General features: G+C 34.8%; 1 protein-coding gene across 1 annotated transcript in view; it reads left to right on the top strand.

The window, feature by feature from the left end:
• LOC121733525 (sine oculis-binding protein homolog) overlaps positions 1 to 26,244 on the top strand; it is a 39,985-nt gene that overhangs the window by 4,602 nt on the left and 9,139 nt on the right. The window contains exon 2 of the mRNA XM_042123795.1: positions 25,977 to 26,106. Within this exon, the coding sequence (XP_041979729.1) occupies positions 25,977 to 26,106 (130 nt within the window). The remainder of the gene's footprint in view (positions 1 to 25,976; positions 26,107 to 26,244) is intronic.

Below are 26,244 nucleotides of genomic sequence, written 5' to 3'. Positions count from 1 at the left end.
GTGTGTGACATATTATCTCTCTTAACGTTTAAAATATTTTAACGCTTCAACTAAAGGAAAATTGCCGAATTTAAAGATTACAGCTATACCTGGTCAAGCTTTTTTAAAAGTTCGTCGTCGCGTCGTCAGAACCGCCCCTTATATCATTAAATTATATTAATACTGTTACATTGAATCTAAATTGAATCTTTCCGCGTGTTTTGCGCGTTGCATTGGATGCGCTCGCAGTGGTTAGTGGGCCAAGGCCAAGTCGGGGTGTATCTGAGTTAAGTGTAAATTCAAGGATCAAAGATTTGATTGACCTATTTATTAATTATTTTGCTTGTGATTTTGTGAATGCAAAAAAAAATGTGTAGGAGGTGTAGGTACTTCCGCAGTAGAAAGGTAGCCAATATCCTTTGGTGGTCTTGTACCATAGTCTATATTATCTGTGGCAAACGAACTTAGCATTTATGATTACTTGTTCATAGGAAACCGATAGAGGTTAGTGAAAATTACTGCAAGACTAACTGCCGCACTCAGAGACGATTATTACTTACCTGTAATTAATAATCTTAAAAAAATCGAACTCATGTCTCTGAATACTGCAGTATTTTGACTAGCTTGAAGCTATAGAAACTGAAGAAGTTCATGTAAAGTGCCGTAAATAGCCTTTTTTGCGCCCTGTGCGAGCTTATATTATATAACTGCACCTTTGTTTTTTAACCGACACCTAACAGTCACAGCCGATGAACATATACCTCCTCCGAGGATTTTATATGTTCGGATGTGAATAAGTATTTTATTGGGAAACATCTTTGGGGCGCAGCGGGAACTTATCGGGAGCAATTCGAAAAATAAGGATAGGTAGTTAGAATGTTGTATTAGGTTGTAACTACAACTAAAGGTATATTTTGGGCACAGATTGTTAAAATGTAATAAATTCTTTTTAAATTGGAAGCACGCACCAGGCATCTGTATGTAATGGTTTTTAATTTTATTTAAATGAAATTATTGATAAAAAATTATTATTATATAATACATGTATAATACATATAATAATAATTTTTCACGGCTTCAGCAGTTCAGCAGTTCTCGAGTTTTACCGAGACTAACAAAACTTATTTTTTATTCCCATACAAGGTGTAACAGAACTGATAATACTTTAGGGTGTGTATGTGTCCCATATACGGTATACCTACGTATATATATATATATATATATATATATATATATATATATATATATATATATATATATATATATATATATATATATATTTCTGTAATAAGGGGGCAAACGAGCAAGCGGGTCACCTGATGGAAAGCAACTTCCGTCGCCCATGGACACTCGCAGCATCAAAGCTAGCAGCAACAAGCAGCAAGAGCTACAAATGCGTTGCCCGCCTTTTAAGAGGGAATAGGGTAATAGGGGAGGGTAGGAAAGGGAATAGGGGATAGTAGGGAAGGGAATAGGGTAGGGGATTGGGCCTCCGGTAAACTCACTCGGCGAAACACAGCGCAAGCGCTGTTTCACGCCGGTTTTCTGTGAGAACGTGGTATTTCTCCGGTCGAGCCGGCCCATTTGTGCCGAAGCATGGCATTCCCACGTATAATGTATAAGCCATAAAGTTTACGGTGAAAGTAAACAAAGTAAGTAAGTAAAGAATGCAGCGCTGAAAGAGATTTTTTTGTGATTTGTATGGGCAAGCGTATGTATACTCATTACTCATTAGTCATAAATTTTTCCATACAAAGGTGAAAAAAGTCGCTTTAAAGGAACTAAAGAAGTTTACACGCCCTAAAGTATTATCACTTCAGTTTTGTTGCACCCTGTAGGCTGTATAGATAGATAACAATAATGAATATGAAATAGAACATTATGGTTAGTTCGTTCGATTTCGACGTGTCCAGGAAGTGAACCGGCAAGCCTATATGCAGCGTGATTATTTACCGAACGCAGCCAAAACCAAATATTCGGTCGGAAACTACCATCTATCTGTAGTTCATTAACTAATATCAGTACTAATATTATGAATGCGAAAGAGTGTTTGTGTGTCACCACATCACGCCCAAAGCGCTGTACCGATTTTGCTGGGTATGGGGATACTTTGAGTCCCGGGAAAGGACATAGGATACTTGAAAAAAGTTCGGTTCCCGCGCGAAAAGAGAGTTTTGGCGCAACGGAGTAACCATTCATCTAGTGATTAAGGCGACGCCTTGATAATTTGGCTGTAGCGATATCGATTTTTCTCAGCAATGACTAAAGCTAAGAAATTGAAGTTCATTGTCAGTATTCATCATGTCTTTGTCTTTAAATTACCCATAGCATAACACATAAAAAAATGTTTTATTTCTGAGTAAATTTGAATCAATTTTTTTCAGAATGTCTACCTGATGCCTACCACCGGTTCGGGAACTACCCGGGCGAGAAGAACCGGCGTAAGAAACTCGCACGGGTCCCACTTTTTACCAAAGCTTTGACACACAAACGCTCTTTGACTACTTTTTTAAATTTATTGATGGAAAGATTTTGAACGTTTTCTGGGATTTTATTGTAAAGGCGTATACATTGACCTTTAAAAAATTTACTGACTTTACTAAGTCTGATCACTGGCATATCCAGCTTGTGCTTATTTCTAGTATTTCTACAGTGAATGTCACTTTTAACTTTAAATTTATTTATATTTTTTCTAACATATATTACATTGTCCAAAATGTATTGAGAAGCAACAGTTAGAATACCAATTTCTTTAAATTTATCTCTCAGAGATTCTAAAGCAGACATTTTATAAATAGAACACGACTGGTCAACTTTTATAACACAGAATAATCAATCAAAAAGACCTCTGCAAAAAAGGGATTCCTATTTTGCCAACAGAGGATTCCTATTTTAACCCTTAATCGGGTACATTTTCCCACCCTCTCAATCTAGCTGAAATTCCAAATATTTTTGAAATGGCAACCTTTTATGATATTTTTTAGACAAATAAAATCTAAGATAATTACAACATTATCTTACTAGCAACCCAGCCCGTCAAAAACAATTTTGTCGCTTACGCCCTTTCCATTTTTTGCTGTTCCATTGCTTATTTTAGAAAACAAGCAATCTAAAACATATCCAACACGGTTTTTTACATTAACGCGGCGTCACCTTAATATTATGAAATAGAACATTGTTGGTGAGCCGTCGGCAGATCGTTTTGCAACAGCTATTATTTCACTAAAGGTGGCCAAAATCAAAGCTTCGGTCGAGAGCTAATAATTATTTTAAAAATATATCTCTAATTTGAATATTGTTTTTTTAATGAAATAAGGGGGCAAACGAGCATACAGGTCACCTGATGGAAAGCAACTTCTGTCGCCCATGGACACTAGCAGCATCAGAAGAGCTGCAGGTGCGTTGCCGGCCTAATAAGAGGGAAAAGGGTAATAGAGGAGGGTAGGGAAGGGAATAGGGGATGGTAGGGAAGGAAACAGGAAACTCCGGTAAACTCACTCACTCGCAGAAAAACACAGCGCAAACGCCGGTTTTCTGTGAGCCCGTGGTATTTCTCCGATCAAGCCGGCCCATTCGTGCCGAGGCATGGCTTTCACAAATTTAAACGTTTAAATAAAGAAAAAGCAGTAAGCCACAAGTAGTTATGTCTATTGTGCCACAAGCATCCATAATAATTCCATATTATCAATCTGTGGCTAAGCACTAATCGTGCTACGAGTACCGTAGACCTTCGTAGCACTGCTACGCCAAATTTTTACCATTCATTTTTTAGGGTTCCGTACTCAAAGGGTGAAAACGGGACCCTATAATTACTAAGACTTCGTTTTCTGTATGTCTGTTACATATCTATTGCCGCTATAACAACAAATACTAAACAAAATTTAAGGGGGATCAAATACAAGAAACGTGATTTTTTTGGCCTTTTTTGCTCTTCAATAAAGGCAACAGCAGGTATTTTAATTTTTCTCAAAGCCCTTAATTATATTATGTATACTTTAATATTTAATAATAATATTAAAATAAAATAAAAAATTAATCCCATATAAAACACACAATTTTTGGCCTAATTTTGCTCTATAATGGTACGGAACCCTTCGTGCTCGAGTCCGACTCGCACTTATACGATTTTTTTGTTTTTTAAGGCGCTCCCCCTACGGAGATACCGTAATTTACAGTTTTTAGAGTCCTATTAACTCATAATTTGAAAGCTACAATATTATAATAAAAATACACCAATAATCTTCAGCATATGAACATTCCTTTCTCCGTTATTAATTTCCTATTTTTGTTTATTATAAGTACTCATAATATCAGCTTCCAAAGTAATACCAATTTATTTAAATTCAAGCATACATTCAGTATCTCCCTGGTATTTACAAATTACCTACGTTTATTTGAAACACACGTCAATAGATCGACAATTTTAATAACTACATATTCAAGGTTTGAATTTTTTAGGACAATTTTGAACGAAGATAAGTAAAAAAATTTGATTTTGGTGCGATCTCAGCAACACGTCAAAATATGTATGGTCAAGTTACGTTTGCTTAAGGGATGACCTTAAGGCCCAGTAGTCCCTAAAATAAGCAGGTCGATGTCTGTCAGTACGAATAACGTTAAGAGGATACACCAGGGGCGAGAGAAATTGAAAATAGGTATTTGAAAATGTATTGCTGTCTCACCAATCTCAAGTCACCCCACCGCAGAGCGCGATAGAGACAACACGACAAAAGTTCTAATAAAAGAACAGAAAATCTTCCATTCGTTGTCCGCTGATTCCTTCTCCAAAACTTAACCGATTTAAGTACTTTTTTCATTAAGAATTAAAGCAAGGCTTGAGCTGTGTTCCTATGTTTTATTTTTTTTGTATATTTTAGCCAGTTTTGTTTTCTGAGTGTTTGAACACAGAGGAAAATCTGGCCATTTTTTTTTGGGTTTTTGGACGTTCTTATCTTTTTTAATAATAAAATTATGAAAAAAAAGATAACGTAGGGACATGCTAATAGTGGCCATAGATATTCAGGAAAAAAATCATAACTGTACCGGCATTATCCAGGGAGGAAACAGGGGACAACGTTTGTATGGAAAAATGGCGGTGTGGAATCTTCTTAAGGATATTAAAATAACATTCATATCAGCGCGCCTTGTACAGTGGCTGTTACGCGCTCGCCGCGTGCCTTGATAATAGAAAATAGGAGTAAAAACCTTTTGTTTTTAGTATTACACAAATCAAATATATCAAGATAACATTTTAAACTTTCGCGTTGCATTATAATTAAACTTTTTAATCGGGACTTAACGCGACTTATTTAAGTAGTAATGCTACTACGAGTACATACTTTTTCTCGACGTTTCGGCCGTGTTGCAACGGCCGTGGTCACGAGGGGACTCATCGTGACCACGGCCGATTAAAAAGTTTAATCAAATATATCAAATCGTTAGGTTACGATACATATACTACATTTTTTGTTTTTTCTAGAAACTGTAATTTAGCCACAAAATGATTTAATTATGAAAAACAGCGTTATAACAGTCATCTTTGAGATTTTTTTTCTATCTAGCAGAATTTATCAAATTGTGTACTGATATACCTTTGCGTATAGGAAATTTTCTCAATTTTAAAACGGTACTTATTTTATACTTAAATAATGACATTTCCTTTACTAAAAACGTATTTTAAAAAACCCATTTTACGTAGTTGCAACAACCACAGCGCCTTAAATGAATACGTAATGCTGATGTGCACATTCGATGATTCGTTTATGATTGTCCATGATCGACAGCGTTTGCCTACTACACACAGCTTCGCAATCATGGGTATCCATCGCATAACGTCAAGATCGTCTTAACATGACGTAATAACTAAACGTTAATTTTCCTTCACTGTACAAGGGCATCGAGATAATTATAGTGATGTATATGAGATATAGAGAGGATAGCTGACACAAGATATCTGTAACCGACACCATCCGTACATCCCGGCATAGAGCAACCACGCGTATTGTTAATACCTACGAGACTTGGTACTCTGGGAGCTATAAAAACCCGAATAATATATTATTTTTCTACTACACGAGACATTATGTTCGATTTATTACTGTGAATATATTAAAGAAAGCATTATATTAATTTATAATATGAATACTTAGGATTTTTTTATATATTTATGGACGCTTCACACGTCCACGTCACCACGTCAGTCTAGCCCCATGGTATTAGTATCAGACAATACATATCGCACCCCCGGTGCGACACTGGCACTTATGCAAAAATGTAGTTTTTCAGGAGAAGCATTTAAAACTTTGACACCTCATAAAACAATAACCTAAGAATATATAGATGAGATGAACGGCTTATACTACAACGTCAACTTTTAACTTTATTTTTTGATAAATATTAATCACTTTATATTGTAAAATATACAGGGTGTAACAAAAATAAGTGATAATACTTTAGGGTGTGTACGTGTTCCTTGTAGAGACTTCACTGTGAAAGTAGCAGCGCTGAAAGACGAAAAAATTTTTTCACTTTTGTATGGGCAAGGGCCCGAGCGTCACGAGTTTCCCCATACAAAAGTGAAAAAAAAGTTGGTCTTTCAGGGCTGCTACTTTCACAGTGAACTCTCTACAAGGAACACGTACACATCCTAAAGTATTATCACTTGTTTTTGTTACACCCTGTATACTAAGTATACCACTATTTAAGCCTTCCAACCCCCTCAGAAGTGACGTTGTGGCCCTAACGAAAAATTATAACTGTAGTTGTGACACAATAGTTAAAAAGAAAATAAGAACAATTAATTGTTTACTAAGTTTTATTTTAAATCATAAATACATACGGTTATAGGGACCGTGCCGAGCGATGACACTGCCACTAGTGTACGAGTAGCCGAAACTTTTACGAAAATTTTATTGTCAAGCTCTAGTCAAGCTACGGAAAATTATAAGATTTCTTGAGAAATTTGAGTAAGTATTTTCAAGAATTGAAATGAATTGTTGTATTCCCGGATGTTCTAATACATACAAGAAAAATAAAGGCAAATCGAACGATGTAAAATTTTACTATTTTTCTGCCAAAATTATTCACATGCCTTGGCTTATTGAAAAACGAAAGAAATTGATAAAATCCGGTAAAAACATACGTAATCATTTAAAAAGTTCCATGAATGTTATGTGTAGACTCGTAAAAAAACACTGAATTTTGTTGATTATAACCGTAAATTCATTTTTGATGAACACAATATGAACCTAACCTATAACCGTTGCCTCTTTCAGTAAACATCCAAACTCGCTTCCATCTAAATTGATATACATACATAATTCTACGCTCATTTAATTGGCATAAATTTGCATCAAAAGTAAGGATAATTTGGAGAAGTCCTGCCAGGAATTCAAAACTGAGGAGTGAGGATAGTATTGAACTTAAACCATCTTGTCAAAGTGTTGGTACTCAAAAAGGATGATTCTTCAAGTAGGAAAAAGATTAATAGTGTAGTCTTTGTGTGTTATTTAAAGAATACTTATATGGTGTTTGCACTGATAGGTCCAGACTGAAATTAGTTAAAAATAGTGACAGACAAAAGTTGTGAAGATGGTATCGAGCGAATCGCAGAAGGTTGATGAAATAAAAGCATTTATTTTAGTGAACTTGTTTTATTTTATTAATCCACAAGCATTTTCAGTAATAAGTAATGATTATAAGTATTATTTGCATCTTCATTATTTTATTGCAATATTTATCAAGTTTTTACTTTCTGTGCTGATAGATGCTACAAATTACTTTTTCAGATATTTTCTTAGATAACTAGATAATCTTTATACATTTTTATTCACGCTTTCGTTCTTTGTTTACGGTTAGAAACTCATCCATACTCAATATTATAAATGCGAAAGTGTGTCTGTCTGTTAGCACTTCACGCCCAAACCGCTGAACCAATTTTGCTGAAATTTGGTATGGATTTACTTTGAGCCCCGGGAAAGGACATAGGATACTTTTTATCCCGGGAAAATGTAGATACGGTTCTCGCGCGATAAATGATTTTTGGCGCAACGGAGTTGCGGGCGTCATCTAGTCTTTTACTTTAAAGTTTAAATCATTTTATAGTCTAAAACATAAAAAAATCACTTATAAACTATCCGGGGTCAAAGAGAATGGGAAGCCAAAGTCACTCACAAGTTACTTCTTTTACTCGCATCGTATCGCTGCTGTCGAATTACGACGCCCTCTATAGTTTCTGCAAGGTCCCTATTAACGAAAAAAATTTGTCACAACTGTACCTTAAGTCACTATTGCTCCAGAATCAAAGAAATATTATGTCACAATTACCTTAGTGACAGTGTAGCTCCAAGACGCATCTGCACTGGCGGGAGGACCGCCGACCGCGCACAACAGACCAATAAAACGATGTTGCTCCCAGCGACGCGTGATTCGCGCCAAAACCGCATTGACATTCACGCCCTCACACGGAAACTATGCGTACTATAAAAGTAACATTATCGTACCAAGTAAAGGGGTGCTTTAGAACCATTTTTAGACATTTAACTCATTTTTTCAATTTTTGCAAAAGTGACAGTCACACCGGGGGTGCGATATATATTTAATACTTTTATACTATACATAATATATTTAAGATTTTTTTTTATAATTATAAATTATAATACACATAATTCATACTTCCACGACCCAGGAACATTGCAAAAATTTTTTGTTCCGTCGACGGGGTTTGAAGCCATGACACCGGCTTTAGAGCTGCCAGCACGCTCAATCACTGGGCCACAGAGGTCGTAAAGGCTTTAACTACGTCCACATTTTCTCTATGCGTCCACTTAGTTTTCTTGATATTTCTGGTACCAACCGGTGTAAATTGTAAAATGTCATTTGACACCGGACAAACAAATAATAATTCAGCTATCAGCGGCATTTGATTCCCTTTTTTATTAATCCGTAGTCATATCATTACGTAGAATCTAGAATACCATGCCATTAAAAATCGCATAAAATTACATATTATTATACAAAATATTTGTCGAGTTATTTTCCACGACAAAGTTTTTGCCGCAAAAAATTTATTCAATGATGTCATTTGTAATGACTTTTAGTGAGTTTTATTGATTTTCTTTTTTAAATTTTAAAAGGATCTTGACTATTACTGAACTAACATTTTATTATAAAACGAGCTTTTGCCCACGGCTTCGCTCGCGTTACGAAGTATTATTATACATATACAAACTTTCAACTCCTATTTTAACCCCTTGGAGGTAGAATTGATCAAAATCCTTTCTTAGCGGATGCCTTCGTCATATTATCATCTACCTGCATGCCAAATTTCAGCCCGATCCGTCCAGTGGTTTGGGCTGTGCGTTGATAGATCACTATGTCAATCAGTCAGTCAGTCACTTTTGAGTTTTATATATATAGATAATGTCTCGACAAAATTTTGATAAAAACATATTTTATTAGGCGTTACCTAGTTATATTTACAAGGGGTAGATATGGATACTGATATTATTCCAAGAATTAATAAAATTTACCATAAAAAGTATACCTGGTCAGTTTCTGAGAATAATTAATCTATGATAGAAGGGGGTGAGCACACCACCCCACATAGGGAGCGTGTGTAACCGTATCAACTAACAAGTGTTGGGTTATATACAATGGAAAATAGCTCTTAGCTAATTACTTTAGAACTGAAATTCAAATAGCAAGTAACCTGAATGAAAATGCTCATAATTTATTCAATAGGAGTTAGAAATACTGGTCCTGTTTTGTTTTAATGATTAGCGTTTTTTTTTTGTTAGTTAGCATGTGCGTTCTTGAGCTTAAAAACGCTAAAATTAAATAACTGCTTTTCTTTTCATATGACGTACTTAGTATTTACTATAGTATGATACTCCTTAGATAATAGATTTCTTTTAAATCAATTTAAGGAGAGATCAATTTAGAAGTCTTTAAAAAATATCAAAATTGGCAGCATTTACGTATGGGATTCCAAACAATTATTAGCAAAACGATAAACATTTAATTTATTATGATTATAATGTTAATGACACTTCTGATACAGTTTAATTGAGGAAAACTAAACAAAATATTATGCATAATTATGATGCATAATTACAAATTATGCATCATAATAAACATATCAAACAACGTATCCTGCCGTTATTGTAAAAACAATAAACACTACACAGCTTGCAACAAGATTTTTGTTTTTTTTGGTGATTATTTTTCATTCGCGTTTGGTTGCATCAAAGTGTACTAAATAAATAGCTTTTAATTTATTTCAGTTTAATAATTTATTATCATCCATACTAAGAATATAAATGCGAAATTGTGTCTACCTGTCTGTCTTCACGCCCAAGCCGCTGAACCGATTTTCTTGAAGTTTGGTATGGAGATATACTTTTAGTCTCGGGAAAGGACATAGAATACTTTTATCCCATACATATGTACATTGTACGGTTCCAACGCGATTAGCAATTTTGGCGCAACCGAGTTGCATCGTCGGGTTGCTAGGTTATATTAATAATTATCTAGTAATAATTAATATAACCTAGTAACTAAGATTACATTTCAAGTTTTGAAACTGTTCGACCCCTAGTTTTATTAATCAAAAACTAAACACCCGACTCAGTCACCTTAAGGCGGGGATTAATCTCAATCCATAACGATAACTTTGCACACAACCAAAGACCAAGCGTATACGCATCGCAATAAGATTCATTTTAGCTTAGCATAAAACTGAAGTCACTCCAGCGGATTTTCTCGATTTTTCATGTTTTTTTTTTAAATATCTTTGGAAATAAATATTAAGAAACAAAATTGTTCGGTTAAATAATTTTTAATATAGATTTACTAACAATTTATTGAAATAAAATGTATAACTATCCTAGTTAATACTTATATTTCGATGAAATAGATTTTTATCGGAGGTGAGTTTGTAAATTAATTACAGCCAAAGTATTAAGTTTTATTAAAATGTTTATGGTTTAAGGTATTTTAAATATTGTGCTTTATATCTCATATTTTTTAAAACTTCGTTATTATATTGGAACTAGGTAAACCGGAAGTCACGGAATATCAAATTGGGGTTTATCCTCGCCTTAAGTCCTCCCTGCCATATTATATTTCGTCAAATTCCAGCCATTTTATCATTAAAATGAAATATTTAAAAAGTTATATAATTGTAGGTTACGTCGTAAAGTAGAATCGTGATGTACGTCGTTACCTTTATTATATTTGCTCTGTATCAGATAGCGCTGAAAAAACATGGCGTCCGGTTACCGTCACACGATCCATCGCATAATAACATTTATTTTATGTTAAACAGTCACAGTTTTTTGTACTAGAAACATGAAATTTGCTGTTTATGAAATAAATTCAACTATACATTTGTAGAGCCTTGCAGGACTGAAAATGTTTAAATATTTTAACCAGCTGATAACCACTTTTCAAAAAAAAAGAAAAATAATTTCTAAATTTGAAAGTTGAAAAATATTTCACTGGTAATGTAGCGAAATAGACGTTTCACAGTATTGATTTGTTTATTCTTAAACCATAAATGATAGAAGAGCAGAACTAAATAATTGTCATGGTTGTTTAACACAAAATTGCCAATAACAATATAATATTCGACTTTTATACATGTAACTAATATTTGTGTGGCCTGACTTCCTTTCTCCTTAGTCCTTACCATCCATAACTATAATTTATAAAGGAGGGTCATATCTTACCCACTAATATGTAGCACTTTGAGACATTATACAGCTTGGGTAGGGGCTTCATACAAAATGCCCCTTGTCCTTTACTAGTTACTACATACATAATTGTATACCCTTAACTACTTATGCTAATTTAAAAGCTATCTTTAGACATTAACTTTGGATCTTGACAATAAATAAAACAAACGATATTAATGATAGTCGGAATCATTTATCTTTCATCGTCGGCATTCGGTAATCTGATAAGGATGACATTTCGGTTGGTTCGCTTTTAGCCGAGTGTCCGGTTGCCGGCGTATCCCATTACTTGGCTCACCAGCTCTAACTTGTTTGTTGCTGTTGCGTATTTATAACGTATTAGATGAGTCAGAGACAATTTTACTTTAACTATAGCCCATGGGAATAAGGATAAGCAGAAACAAAAATAATTATTTCATTCTTTTTTTACAATGGTACATTTAATCATAAAGTAGGTAAGACAAGATTGTAGATCATAAAAATTATCTACAAAAAATATTAGCAATTCGTGAGACAAGCCCTTTTAAATAATTTTCCCCGTTTTTTTTCCACATTTACCTTTGTTCCTACTTCCTTCGCTCCTATTGGTCGCAGCGTGACGTTTTATAATAGCCTAAAGACATTGCTAAAGACTATGATCCAACATAAAATTATTTTTTTCAATTCGAACCAGTAGTTCTGCACAAATTCTGCAGAGCTTTATAATATAAATAAGTATAGAATATGATTTTCTCAATCTTTAAACCCGTTATTTTAAAGAAATGGTAAGTCGTACGAAAAAAAACTGTTTTAATATTTTTTGTAGCGAATTCTGTGATCTACAATCTTGTGTTACTGTATAATATTTTTATGATAAAATGTACCGTTTAAAAAAAAATCGGGAAAAACCTCATTTTCGTGCATTTGACCTTGAATAAATTTTTTAGCACAAGTGTGGCACAAGGAGCATCGCCGGGGCCCGGGGACTTTTAAAGGTTTATTTAAAAATAATGTATCTGCCAATTTTCAGCTCTACGCGAATTATTCCTAAAAAAAAAAAAAAAAAAAGGTTACGATTATTTTCCGTCTAATTGGACCGGACTATCACTTCCTAATGGCATAGCTGCAGGAAAGCCGTTATTTGAGAGCGGAAAATAAATTATTAAACATTTTTAATTGAGAATATTTTTAATTACGATACAAATATTGGAACATTCCGTTGTTGGCTTGTAGCGGATTTTTAATTATCTTAGTGGCTGGAAACCGAACACCATCGTTAATTTTAGTGAAAATCGAGACACGTTGTCGGTATTGTATTTATCGAATATTACGAGCTACATTATAATTTTTAAATAAATAAATTTTAAAAAGCAAAATAACATAAAAATGTTAGTAAAAATATTTTTTGGTAAAGAACGGATTTGAACTTTGCTTTTGGAATGTTTAGCACGACGCATTCGAGTAACAAAAAACCGGCCAAGTGCGAGTCGGACTCGCGCACCGAGGGTTCCGTACAAACCTGCAAGGTTTACAAAGTTCGTTCATTACGACAATCGAGTCATAACTATGGTATTTTTATAGATTTTTTTTTTTTCACGGGTTAAAGGCAATTAGATCTAAGTATTTGATATGAATTTCAACTTGATAGCTCTACGCGTTCATGAGGAAAAAAGTAATAAGTTTATATTTATTAAAAAATATATATTTTGTAATGTAACTAAAAATTTAAGGTTTTCGGAATTTTTCCTTTATGTGTGCTATAAAACGTTGCTTCATGCCAAATTTCAAGATTCTAGGTCGACTGGAAGTACCCTTTAGGTTTTGATTCCCTTGCGAGTACTTGCGAGTTTCAAAATATGCAGCTTAAATTGCTGTTTCTTTTGATTGCGTTGACATAGAAGTTTGATTTTGTTACAGCTTAAAGGTATTATAGACCTGAGTATTTGGTATGAATTTCAATTTAATACCTCTACGCGTTTATGAGGAAATGGGTAGTAAGTTTAAAATTATTAAAAAAATATATATTATGTGATGTAACTAAAAATTTATGGTTTTCGTAATTTTTCCTTTATCTATGCTATAAGACGTTGCTTCGTACCAAATTTCAAGATTCTGAGTTCACGGGAAGCACCCTGTAGGTTTTGATTCCCTTGCAAGTGTCGAAAATTTGCGGCATAAACGGCTGTATCTTTTGATTGCGTTGGCTTAGAAGTTTGATTTTTTCACAGCTTCAAGGGACAGTAGACCTGAGTAATTGATATAAATTTCAGCTTCATACCTCCACGCGTTCCTGAGAAAAAGGGTCTTGACAGACGGACGGACGGACAGACGGACAACAAAGTGATCCTATAAGGGTTCCGTTTTTTCCTTTTGAGGTACGGAACCCTAAAAATATAATGATAAGTTTTCTAGTAAAGTTTCCGAATTATTTTTGATCAAAAGCATTAAACATAATATTAATAAAACATATTATTATTCGAAGTAATTACGTATGTACAACATTTCGTTCGTAAAAAAGTGGGCTTCAAAGAAGCACCTACAGGCTACATTAATCATTATAAGTATATAGGGATATACTTATAATGATTAATGTAGCCTGTAGGTGCTTCTTGAAATACTTCTGCGTTAGGGAACGCAGAGGTATTTCAAGGACGATCAAATTCCACATAAAAATACAAAAACTTGGAACTCTAAATCCGGTGTTAGTATCCAATATTCATAAAGGTTTCCCGTTCAGAGGCGAGCGTCGAATATGATCCTCTTATAATTAATGTCGCCTCTACAGTCTACTCTGCCGGCCATTGGACACCCTCCGCCAGCTTCTGTTCATTTTAGTGTAACATGACGCGTCTGGTAACATTAGTCTTTGACGAAATTCTTAATTTAAAATCTTTTTAGGGTACCGTACCCAAAGGGCCCAAAGGGTAAAAACGGGACCATATTACTGAGACTTCGATGTCTGTCCGTCTGTCTGTCTGTCTCCACTCTCCAGGCTGTAACTCAAGAACCGCTATAGCTAGACTTCTGAAATTTTTACAGGTTGTGTAGGTATTTCTGTTGCCGCTATAACAAACAATACTAAAAACAAAATAAAATAAATATTTAAGGGGGGCTCCCATACAACAAACGTGTTTTTTTTGGTCTTCTTTGCTCGTAATCAATAATGGTAGCAGGTAGGCTTTTGAAATACTCACAATATTCTTAATTATATTTGTAGTTTAATAATTAATAATAAAATTAAAATAGGGAGCTCCCATACAAAAAACACAATTTTTTGCTAACTTTGCTCAATAACGTTTCGGAATTCGGAAATCGGAACCCTTCGTGCGCGAATCCGACTCGCACTTGGCCGATTTTTTTTAATTCGTATCGATGAGCGTGCCAGTTTGTGACTTACGAAACTTCGTATTTCGAACGGATATTTTAATTTCAGTTTATTACATTCATTTTAACACATTTGTAATTGCTTTCATTTTGTTATTGAATTATAAAATTATTGCAGCATGGTTGCGGAGAAGCAAGAAGTTTGTTTCTCTCAAGGAATCAAAATAACATAAAAATGTTATGTTATGTACATTTCTGGATCAAAACTACCCTTTCCTGAGACTAAGGACATGTACTATTATAATATTATACTAGCTGTTGCCCTGTTAGCATAGTAGATCACGTCCCAATCCTATTAGTTGTAGCGTGATAAAATATAGCTTATAGCCTTTGTCAATAAATGGACTATCTAACACTGAAAAAATTTTCAAATCGGACCAGTAGTTCCTGAGATTAGCGCGTTCAAATAAGCTCTTTCAAATAATTTCCACCCGTTTTTTTTTCAACATTTTCCTATATTTCTTCGCTCCTATTAGTCGTAGCATGATAAAATATAGCCTAGTCTTTCTCGATACCTAACACTGAAAGACTTTTTCAAATCAGACCAGCGGGGCTAAAATGGTCGCTTTGAAGAATCGTGATATGAATCATAATATGATTCATTTTTCTAAAATCGCACAATGCAACTCTGCTTGCAATTCATTTCTGTATTTTTGTACTGATTTGACATTTGTCAGTTTGACAGTTTGACAATTCATTTGTTGAATTGATTGAGAAGAATTGCTAAATGTGACCATTTTAGCCCCGCTGTAGTTCCTGAGATTAGCGCGTTCAAATAAGCCCTTTCAAATATATTTCCTCCCGTTTTTTCCACATATTCCTCTTTTTCTTCGCTCCTATTAATCTTAGCGTGATAAAATATAGCCTATAGCCTTCCTCGATAAATGGGCTATCTAACACTGAAAGAATTTTTCAAATCCAGTTTAAATTCCAGTGGTTCCTGAGATTAGCGCGTTCAAACAAACAAACAAACTCTTCCGCTTTATAATATTAAGTATAGATTCTGTGCTAAGGGCTTTTCCACACGACGTATTTTTTGCGCACTGACGAAGCGCGTTTATGCGCTCGTCTTCTGCGCATTTGTATCGCTTTTTGGCAAATATAAAGTTTTAAAAGTTTCTTGCTTTTATTTATTTGTAGATACTTCTCGTCTTCGTAAATAATAACCCTCTCCATACCTTTTAATTTTAAACACCTTTTTTAAATTAAAAGGTGTGGAGAGGGTTATTATTTTTTAAACACCTAGCGCACGTTTAATAAAAAAAAAACTCATCGGCACATCAATTCAAGGTTATTAATATGATAAAATATTGCAATGGAAGCCCGTACATACGGCACGGACCACGGTGTCTGATTACTATACTGATTATGGGCGCAAGATGTGGATTTGTGGACGGCTCCGGTTACAGACAGCATGCCCAGACAATACTATCATCGTGTTTATTTTTAATATTAGTTATGGAACTTTTAGCAAGAAGCAATAGCGTTAGCGGTTAGAGCCAGTTTAAATATTTGAAAATGGAATGAAGCTAAGTATGGTTAGTGGTTGGTGGTTAAATGAAGGAAACAAGACGTGTTGACTGTATATTAATAAATCCTGGCTGGCTTAATATCCTAGCAATAAATATTTTATTCGTTAATCGTAATTCTTAATTAGCATATGAATTACAGTACTTAATAAAAAAACCGGCCTAGTGCGTGTCGGGCCCTCATGCAATGTAGGGTTCCGTAATACCGCTATTTTTTTTAAATAATACTTGTTTGGTCAATGAATGTACATTTGTACACTTTTAAAATAATTAGTAATAATAATACGTTTATTGATATCCCAAAAACTTACAATATTGAATACAAAAATACCGAATAAGTAACAATTTTGCCAGTTTACCTAGATTGTGTTTCTTCCACAGTCATATTATAGCGCCAAGACTACCGATTCCATTTTTGCAATTTGAATAAGTAATGAAAATATCAATGCGTAAAAGCTAGCATTAATTAGTAAAGGAAAAATATCACATTTAACGCGTCGGGTTACTTAGACAAACGCCGAGCCAACGTGAGCGGGTACTGTTGCGGTGTAGTGTTACAAAGAGCGGCGGCGGCGTTGAGACTGTTCACTCATATTTTACCTCTAGCACAACTCTATCCCCACTATACAGTGTGTAACAAAAATAAGTGATAATACTTTAGGGTATGTACGTGTTCCTTGTAGAGAGTTCACTGTGAAAGTAGCAGCGCTGAAAGACGAAACATTTTTTTCACTTTTGTATGGACAAGGGCGCGAGCGTCACGAGTTTCCCCATACAAAAGTGAAAAAAAAATTTGGTCTTTCAGCGCTGCTACTTTCACAGTGAACTCTCTACAAGGAACACGTACACACCCTAAAGTATTATCACTTATTTTTGTTACACCCTGTATAAGGATCAGTTTCATGAAAACGACGAGGTAAAATAATCCTGGATAGTGTGGCTGCAAAATGTGAGCAGTGCGGGGACTATAGTGTTGCCACAAATATATTCAATGGCGAAAACTGCAGTTAAAGTTATGACGTATTCCAAAAAATGTACTGCGTAGCTACTACGACTAGGTATGTGACTAACGAAACTACCCTGAAGCTACTCCAGAGTCTAGACTCTAGAGCCAAATCCATCTTCTGCTAATCGAATGCTGCAGCTGTCTAAAAGATGAATTGTATGAAGTATTTCAGTAGGTTGTCGAAAACTATCTTAATGAAACCATAGATTTCTTGCAACTCTAGGCAAAATTGAAAATCTAGCCAAACTGTACAATAAAATTCTAGCAAGATAGATTGACCCTAAAGCTCGCCAAACTGAAGAGAATTTCGAAAGCTCGCGAAACTGTAGCACCAACTTTTTTCTGCCGAATGTACACTTTTTGCCACTCTATATTACGACTTGCCTAGCCTCTCGTCTATGGACTAGCTAAAAGTCGATCCATCGAATGTCACATCTTATTAAGGGTCGAAAGTATTGTTGCGGTGTAAGGTGGCAGTAACACTACACGCCCTTTGTTTCTCGCGAGATGAAACTCGATCGAGCGACATTCGAGACGAAACCCGACGCGAGTAGGGTTATGACTATTGTGTTTTGTAATATTCGAGTTTACCTTTATATTATAAGAGTGAGGCAGGTTTGTAAAGGCTCTTTTATATAGAGGCTGACCGATCGGAGACCGACTTGACAGGGCACGTGTAAGCACATGGGAATGTGCAAAACGAGTCAGCGTGGTCAGATCGGCCTCAGCGTGAATAGGGGCCTTTAAGTCCCTGTTTATCTGTGATTTTATTCTGCTCTGACGTTCCCTTTACAAAATGAACTCGAAACTGACACTAAAGTCTTACACAAAACCATAGTGAAATAGTGCCCTTTGTAAGTTGTGTTGTGACGACATGCGGTTGCTGAAGCCTGAGACTGAGACTAGGGATTGCAATCCGGCGTCATTTTCAATCCGGACCGGATTTGACCGGATTACTGTCAATCCGGCCGGATCCGGCCGGATTGATGAAATTGAACTAAAAACCGAAAATCATCGTATTTTTGTTTTCTAATTCAAAACCAAGGCATCACTTGTAAGTTGTAGCTGATTAATGCAATATTTTCAAAGCGAGATAACCACTCTTTAAACACTGTAGAGCATGGAATAATATTTTAAATGTCCGTATGGTTGCTCAAGCACATTACGGCATTATCGCAACCTAGTCGGCCTAGCCTAGAAGAATGAGCAGGTTAATTGCACCCTCCCCACCACCATACGTAGCTGTTGTCAATGGCGAGTTGATATAAATTAACGATATACATCCATTTGTTGCTCATAATTTAAAAGCGTCACTTAGCAAATAACTTCTAATAGAGCTGCTGCGGTTCCGTAGTACCGCTAGTTTTTGATAATTTTGTATAGTCAATGAATATACATTTATAACGTATTTTACACTACTAACAACATCATCTCAGTCACGTTCAAAGGAATTTGAACGAAAAGTTCCTTTATACTTCGTCGAATACATTTTTTTAGTTGATCGACTATTACTCAATAACTTTGAAGTCTTCTTAGCCGTGATAATTTTCCTTTTAAATTCAGCACATTTCCTACTCCCGTGATTTTTTCACATTTCTAGAAGCAACCGTTTAGCTGGTAGAGGGGCTGGTAGACACTGGTCTCTAACGATTTTTTCCACTTTAAAACTTTATATTACACAAATGGATCCCTGAATCGGAAAATGATCTAAGAATACTCGTAATATTTTTTAAACCTATCCAACGAACACCCCACACGGTGGGATGGACGCGAAAAAAAATCATCCCCGCTTCATGTGCATGGGAGGTACCATAAAAAAATATATTTTAAGATTTTATATACCATTTTGTTGGAATCATTAATATGTATATCCATGCCAATTTACAGCTTTGTAGGTCCTATATATAGTCTCTGAGCAAAACCGCGGACAGACAGACAGAACGAAACTATATTAACAATAACGGTTCATTGTTCACTACAGAACCCTAAAAAAGTGAGAAAAAGCTTATCCAGGGGTAACGCATTTAACGTAAGTTATTCATGCAACAACCATATCAGTTTGCCACAAATTAAAGTATATTATTATTTTTAGCAAACATGAGTGAGTGTACGCATATTCATGCGCAGCACGGCATACACTCACTCGTTTACTTACAGGTTGATGTTTATTTCGCGGAATTTTGCTAAAATATTAATATACAAAATTTTAAGCTATGGATTTCCGCAAAGTAACGCCTGATTCTATTAACTATTGCCACAAATCGCTAACACCGGATCCGGTCTCCGGATCCGGTATATTGGGACCGGATCCGGTACCCAAAAAATGACGCCGGATCCGGCAAATTTCCGTATCCGGTTTTCCGGATTGCAATCCCTACTTGCACAGATATGGGAATTGGGAAGTGAAACTGGGTTAAGGGTTATCAATTATGGTAACTTTTTAATAATGAAAGAGATGACAGGATCTTTAGACCAGGGTTATACAGAATTATAATTTAGGAATAATACATACTATGATACTAGAAGTCCCTTGGTAGAGTCACGTAGAGTTATTGGTCTTTATTAGGTCATATTTCTACGCTCTTAAAAACAGCGCTACATAAACCTTTTTTAAGGCCGCCTTTCCACCAGAGCTGCTTTACGAGGAATGCGTTTTTAAAAACTAACTATTAACACTCAAAAACCCACTTCTTCGCCTCATTTACCTGACCTTTCTAAACTCCTAAAAACAACGTAGTAACATTTTTTCGGTGAAAACCATAAAGTTAATATACCTAGCGGAATAGAGCAATAATCTCGAGCTGTCAAACGAAACCGAAATTGGTTTCATCTGTGTAAAAATATGTGTACGTATACACTTACACAAGCATGATTGATTGATTGAACATGAATTCTATGAGATTAAATTGTCAACGTGCGGCACGTGCCGGCTGGACGTCAAAAAAAACCGGCCAAGTGCGAGTCGGACTCGCGCACCGCGGGTTCCGACAGCTTAAAGGTATTATAGACCTGAGTATTTGGTATGAATTTCAATTTAATACCTCTACGCGTTTATGAGGAAATGGGTAGTAAGTTTAAAATTATTAAAAAAATATATATTATGTGATGTAACTAAAAATTTATGGTTTTCGTAATTTTTCCTTTATCTATGCTATAAGACGTTGCTTCGTACCAAATTTCAAGATTCTGAGTTCACGGGAAGCACCCTGTAGGTTTTGATTCCCTTGCAAGTGTCGAAAATTTGCTGTATCTTTTGATTGCGTTGGCTTAGAAGTTTGATTTTTTCACAGCTTCAAGGGACAGTAGACCTGAGTAATTGATATAAATTTCAGCTTCATACCTCCACGCGTTCCTGAGAAAAAGGGTCTTGACAGACGGACGGACGGACAGACGGACAACAAAGTGATCCTATAAGGGTTCCGTTTTTTCCTTTTGAGGTACGGAACCCTAAAAAAGAGTGCTGCTGTCATGTATCATACGTCTCTTTTTACCACGCAGTGTTACTGATAGTGACATCTCTCTTGTTCAGGCCTTTGTTTCTCTATTCCGCTAGGTATATTAACTTTATGGTGAAAACGCAGCCTAAAAGTAGAATAAACAAAGAGGTAACATTATCCGTTTTATAGCCACGTAATAACTCAATTGTAATAGAAGTGATATTTGTTTTGGCTCAGGTGGATCGTTTACGGACATTAAGTAAATTACGGGCCGTGCCGGTCATACGATCCCGCGGTCAACAGTTCTACCTTTATACAGTTCCACAAGGAAAATATGAATTTAAAAATAATTGACAATATTTTACGAAAAAAGATATTTACCTTGTGAAATGTTACCACTTGTGCCCCCTTACTAATAAACGCTGTATAAGCTTTGAATAGTTATACAGTGTTTTGTCTTCTTCAATCCAATTAAAAATGTCACTTGTGTGACAGGAACAAAACACTGTACAACTATTCAAAGCTTAAACAGCGTTTATTAGTAAGGGGGGTGGTGTTTAACCCGTCACTGCCGGAGGTGTAAATAACTAGCGCTATTAGTGTCCCCGGTCTCATTGACAAGGAGAAAATAAGATGGTATAAAAAAGTTGCCAAGCCACTATAATAATTATAAAATTAAGAAATCTATTGATACATTAATTACTGAATGTTGATTTAAATTACAAAATAAGTTGAAGGCATGGCTTGAATGTGATCTGAAAACTTTTTACGACAGAAGTATTAAAGCTATGCAATATTCTGCTTGGCTCCTTTTACATTTTTAAATGTTTTTGGTGGGATTCATATTATTGCAACAAATAATAAATAATTAATAAGGTATATTCATTGTGTAAATATTTACAGATTATAGATATTAGGTATACCAAAACCATAAAAGCACCTTGTTTAGAATGTTAAAGGATTATCAAAATTTATTTTTGGATTTGCTCATCTAAACCAGTTTTGAACCCTTGAATGGCCTATCAGATAAATTATATGACAGTCAAATACCGAACCCACTTACGTTATTTGGTGAGGTTATGTCAAAATAATGTAATTTACTAAAAACAAGACCAAATAAAGTTCACTATCTTCCTGTAAATCTTAAATGTACCATCGAGGAAATTGATTCCTAGGCAGTTGACGGACCTACGTCATGTGGTCGGCTTATGTCAATTCAATGTTAGCCGTGAATTGTGATCGGTCGGCCGAGTTTGACATAACGCGACCAAATTACTTAGATCCACCATCTGCCTAGGAATCAACTTCTCTGACAACTCAAATTACTAGAACTTTATAATATAAGCGAATATGTGTAGGTGAATATCAAAACCAGGCAAGTCACACCCATATTTGAAACTGAACTCTTGTCGATTTTATTGAATTTTTTGAGAAAAATGGAATAACGCAGTATATACAAATTAGTGTGGTGAATCCTGAAAGAGCAAAGAAGATGTCTGTGTCAAAAGTTAAAAAAAAAATGCCGAGAATAAAGTTAAAAAAAAACATATTTCTCTCATTTGCCAAGTTTCGCTTATGGTGGACATACCGGGATTTGATATTTGCCTACACATATGTATCCCTTGAAATTTGAATCATGATTCAACTTCAAAAGCTAGTCCACGCTCCTTGCACTGACGCGGCGTATCGTGTTACGAGCGCTCCTAAATTTACCTACTGCCACTGCTACCGTTAAAAGCGTTTATGTAATATCCGATAACATGCACGGTGAGCGGTGACCGACTAGCGATAAATTATACTTTTACCCCGACTTTGACGATAATAAATTCTTTTTGTTCGATTTTTAACCCCCGTTTTAGCAGGGGGTTGAATTTTGAGAATTTCTTTATTTGTTAAGACTTTTAAGACTTAATGCCTCTTGAATTTGGGCGGCTATGACGCGAGGAAGTTATTATTATTTTCGTCCGACTTTTCAGCTCTGCAAAGAATTTTTGTTTCGGGGCTTACTTCAATTTTTAAGTGTTACAAATAAAATACTTTCTGAGCGTAATCTGCCTTAAGAGTTAAGACTGTAACAATATCAGATTAACTAAGATCGATCATCTCGTTATCTGAATATTTTGAATGTAAAAAATAAAACAATTAAAGTGTATTTCACCAAAATAGTAGTTTACTAAAATCTCTACATTTTAGTCGGCAGAAAATAACATTTACTAATGCATGCTCACTTGGATATCGAAATAGGATATTGAAATGTAAAATCCATTTCACGAATCTAAAAGCAACGCTAGAATCTCACGGAAAAGTATTTCAGCGAGCATATTAATTTTCAAATTTAGAACGTTCTCGAAGCATACTAATATCGGTTACAGTCTACAGAGTACAACGAAAACCGTAGAGGAGAATAAACCGGAGAGAATGTAGCTGCAGGGTATTAGCAGAACCGTTATGCGAATTGCGAAGTCGAATTATTGGTTTTTATTCACCATTTATTTGTGATGTTTTTTTTCGAAAATAATGATTTTATAACTACATTTAACTAGCCTTAAAAATGAAGACTCTTTGCGATTTAATTATGTTATATCTTTAAACGAGCAATTCTTGTATATATATATGTATATATATATATATATATATATATATATATATATATATATATATATATATATATATATATATATATATATATATATATATATATATATATATATATATATATATATATATATATATATATATATATATATATATATATATATATATATATATATATAATTGGAATATAATTTATAATTTATTCTTATAAAATATGCAATAATAAAATATTGTATAATGTACCTATAATTGCTCTGCTTATCATTGTGTAACTTTTTTAAATTGAGGGGGTGGGATGTGGATAAGTATAATTTTTTAAAGAGTTTTTAAGTAAAAACTTAATTTTTTTTTGCATTGATCGTTGTTACGTGCTTTACAACAACTGAAGGATAAAACACAACTGCGTTGAATTTCGCTGGCGCCTTAATACTAATTAATACTGCGCATCATTTGCGAATGCGGTACGGTATCGTAAAATCGAGTAATTACTATGCAGTTTTCGCTACATTTCGAGTCGGGTGCGTTCGAATATCGAATTTTGAGTCGATAATTATTACGCAACTGGAGTCCCGACAACGCTGTTAATTGATACACGCCCGGTAGCTTGATCCTCGCTAAAATATGTCTATGTAGGTACCTCTATAGATATTAGTTAATGTTTCCTTTGTGTAAGAACCGTGGATAATTTAAATAGAAGTTACAACTATTTTGAAATTTCTATTTAAATTATCCACGTGGTTATTAACTTAGTAGATTGGGCCAAAAAAATTAAACATAAGAGTATAGTGAGTGTGGCAAAGTGCGCCTACCCAGCAAGAGCGCCATACATCTATTTTTCCATACTGCTAATTGGAAATCTCTAATCAGCAGTATGGAAAAATAGCTATATGGCGCACTTGCCGGATAGGCGCACTTTGCCTAACTCACTATACCTACTTACATAACCATTGGGGGGGGGATCCCCTGGATCATGTTCACGTCCCTACTAAGTATATTATCTAGTACTTTATCTATAAAAATTAAAAATTAAGAAAACGAATTTTTGCCATTTGTTTGCAATACATTTTTGTTTGCAATGCAATTGCATTTTTACAGCAAAAAATTATTAATTTTTTATTTTTTATAAACACCTAGCTTATAAAAAAACTGATTTGCCCCCACCTGGCCCAAAACCTGAGTAATTTGCCCCCCCCCTGGCCGAGAACCTGGGTACGCCCATGTACATAACATTTGTAGATTTGTGGAGTCTATGAGACCGAAGAAGTAAGAACATATTATTATCCAGCTACAGTGCGAATACTTAATAATATTATAATATCTATTACTGAAATATATTTTAATATGTTTTTTTTTTAATTTATATTCGCACAGTTTTATAATATTTTATATTTTGTAAACTATACAATGATTTGGCTGCCATATCATAACTATTATAATACCACTTGATATTACATGTTACAACTTTTTAGTCCCTAGCGTGCAACATACGGTAGTTATCGATGACCAACTTGCGAATTTTGTGTCAAAGATGTCCTTTTGTGTCCAATTATCCTGGTCATCGTACGTCACGTTAATTAAGGCACCTCGTGTGTCAAAGGATACCCTTGCTTTGGATAATGAACGTCTAAGACGGGACATGTGATACGCGAGATCGTGTTAAAAATGCTTTGAACGCGATCTCATTATTTGTGTTCACGATAATTATTACAATGTAGCGTTTATGTTCTCTTGATATTATGTTATCTGTAGGTACAGGTATTGATTTTTATCGATTTTTCGAAAGTTTTGTGGGGCATATATTATGGACTTTATTTGCGGCGAAAATACCAAAACATTTAGTAAGTGAATGAAATTGCAATTGCTGCAAACTAACATTATAAATACACATACTTACATACATTTCTGTCAATTCGTAAGGCAGCGAAATGTTCGTATCATTAGCATCTGGTGAAAGATTGGCTAGTTCCTCCGGCAATAAAAATATAAAGCAAATTAAATCTCTCGAAATAGACTAATTTAATCTGTGACATGAATTTGATATTCTTTTTTTAAACGACACAGTTTCGTTGCGTTTCGCTGCATGTGTTTTGTAATACGTCAGTTATAAAATAATTTGCGCAGCTCCTGTGACGATTTTCATACGAATTCGTTCATTTGAATTCATTAGGGTTGTCAATTAAAGGATATTAAATGTATTTATTTGATCAGTCATCAGAGATTTAAAACATTTTCAAGCACCATGGTTTTTGGACCACATAAACACCTCACAGGTTTTTTGCTATGAATCTGTAAATAATGTTGGCATTTAAAAAATTAAATTACTTTTTTTCAGGATTTTGCAGAGACTGCTATGAACGAGCTGCTCGGCTGGTACGGGTACGAGCGACTTGAGATGCGGCGCTGGGCGGCATCGCGCGCGAAGGACGCTGCCAGCCCTGAGCAAACTGTAGAAAAACCTAAAGGTAATATAAATAAATATTGTCAGGTGACAACCCTATACTCTAGAGTAAGAGGATTATTAGGAATGTAGGTAACGATTAAAAAAAAAACAAAACCAATATCATGGGTCCCCTGGACCCACCACTATAACGTACGTACCT

This window comes from Aricia agestis, chromosome 14, assembly GCF_905147365.1.
Source record: "Aricia agestis chromosome 14, ilAriAges1.1, whole genome shotgun sequence".
Classification (NCBI taxonomy): domain Eukaryota; kingdom Metazoa; phylum Arthropoda; class Insecta; order Lepidoptera; family Lycaenidae; genus Aricia; species Aricia agestis.
The sequence above is the reverse complement of the archived record's forward strand: the minus strand, read 5'-3'. Positions and strand labels throughout refer to the sequence as shown.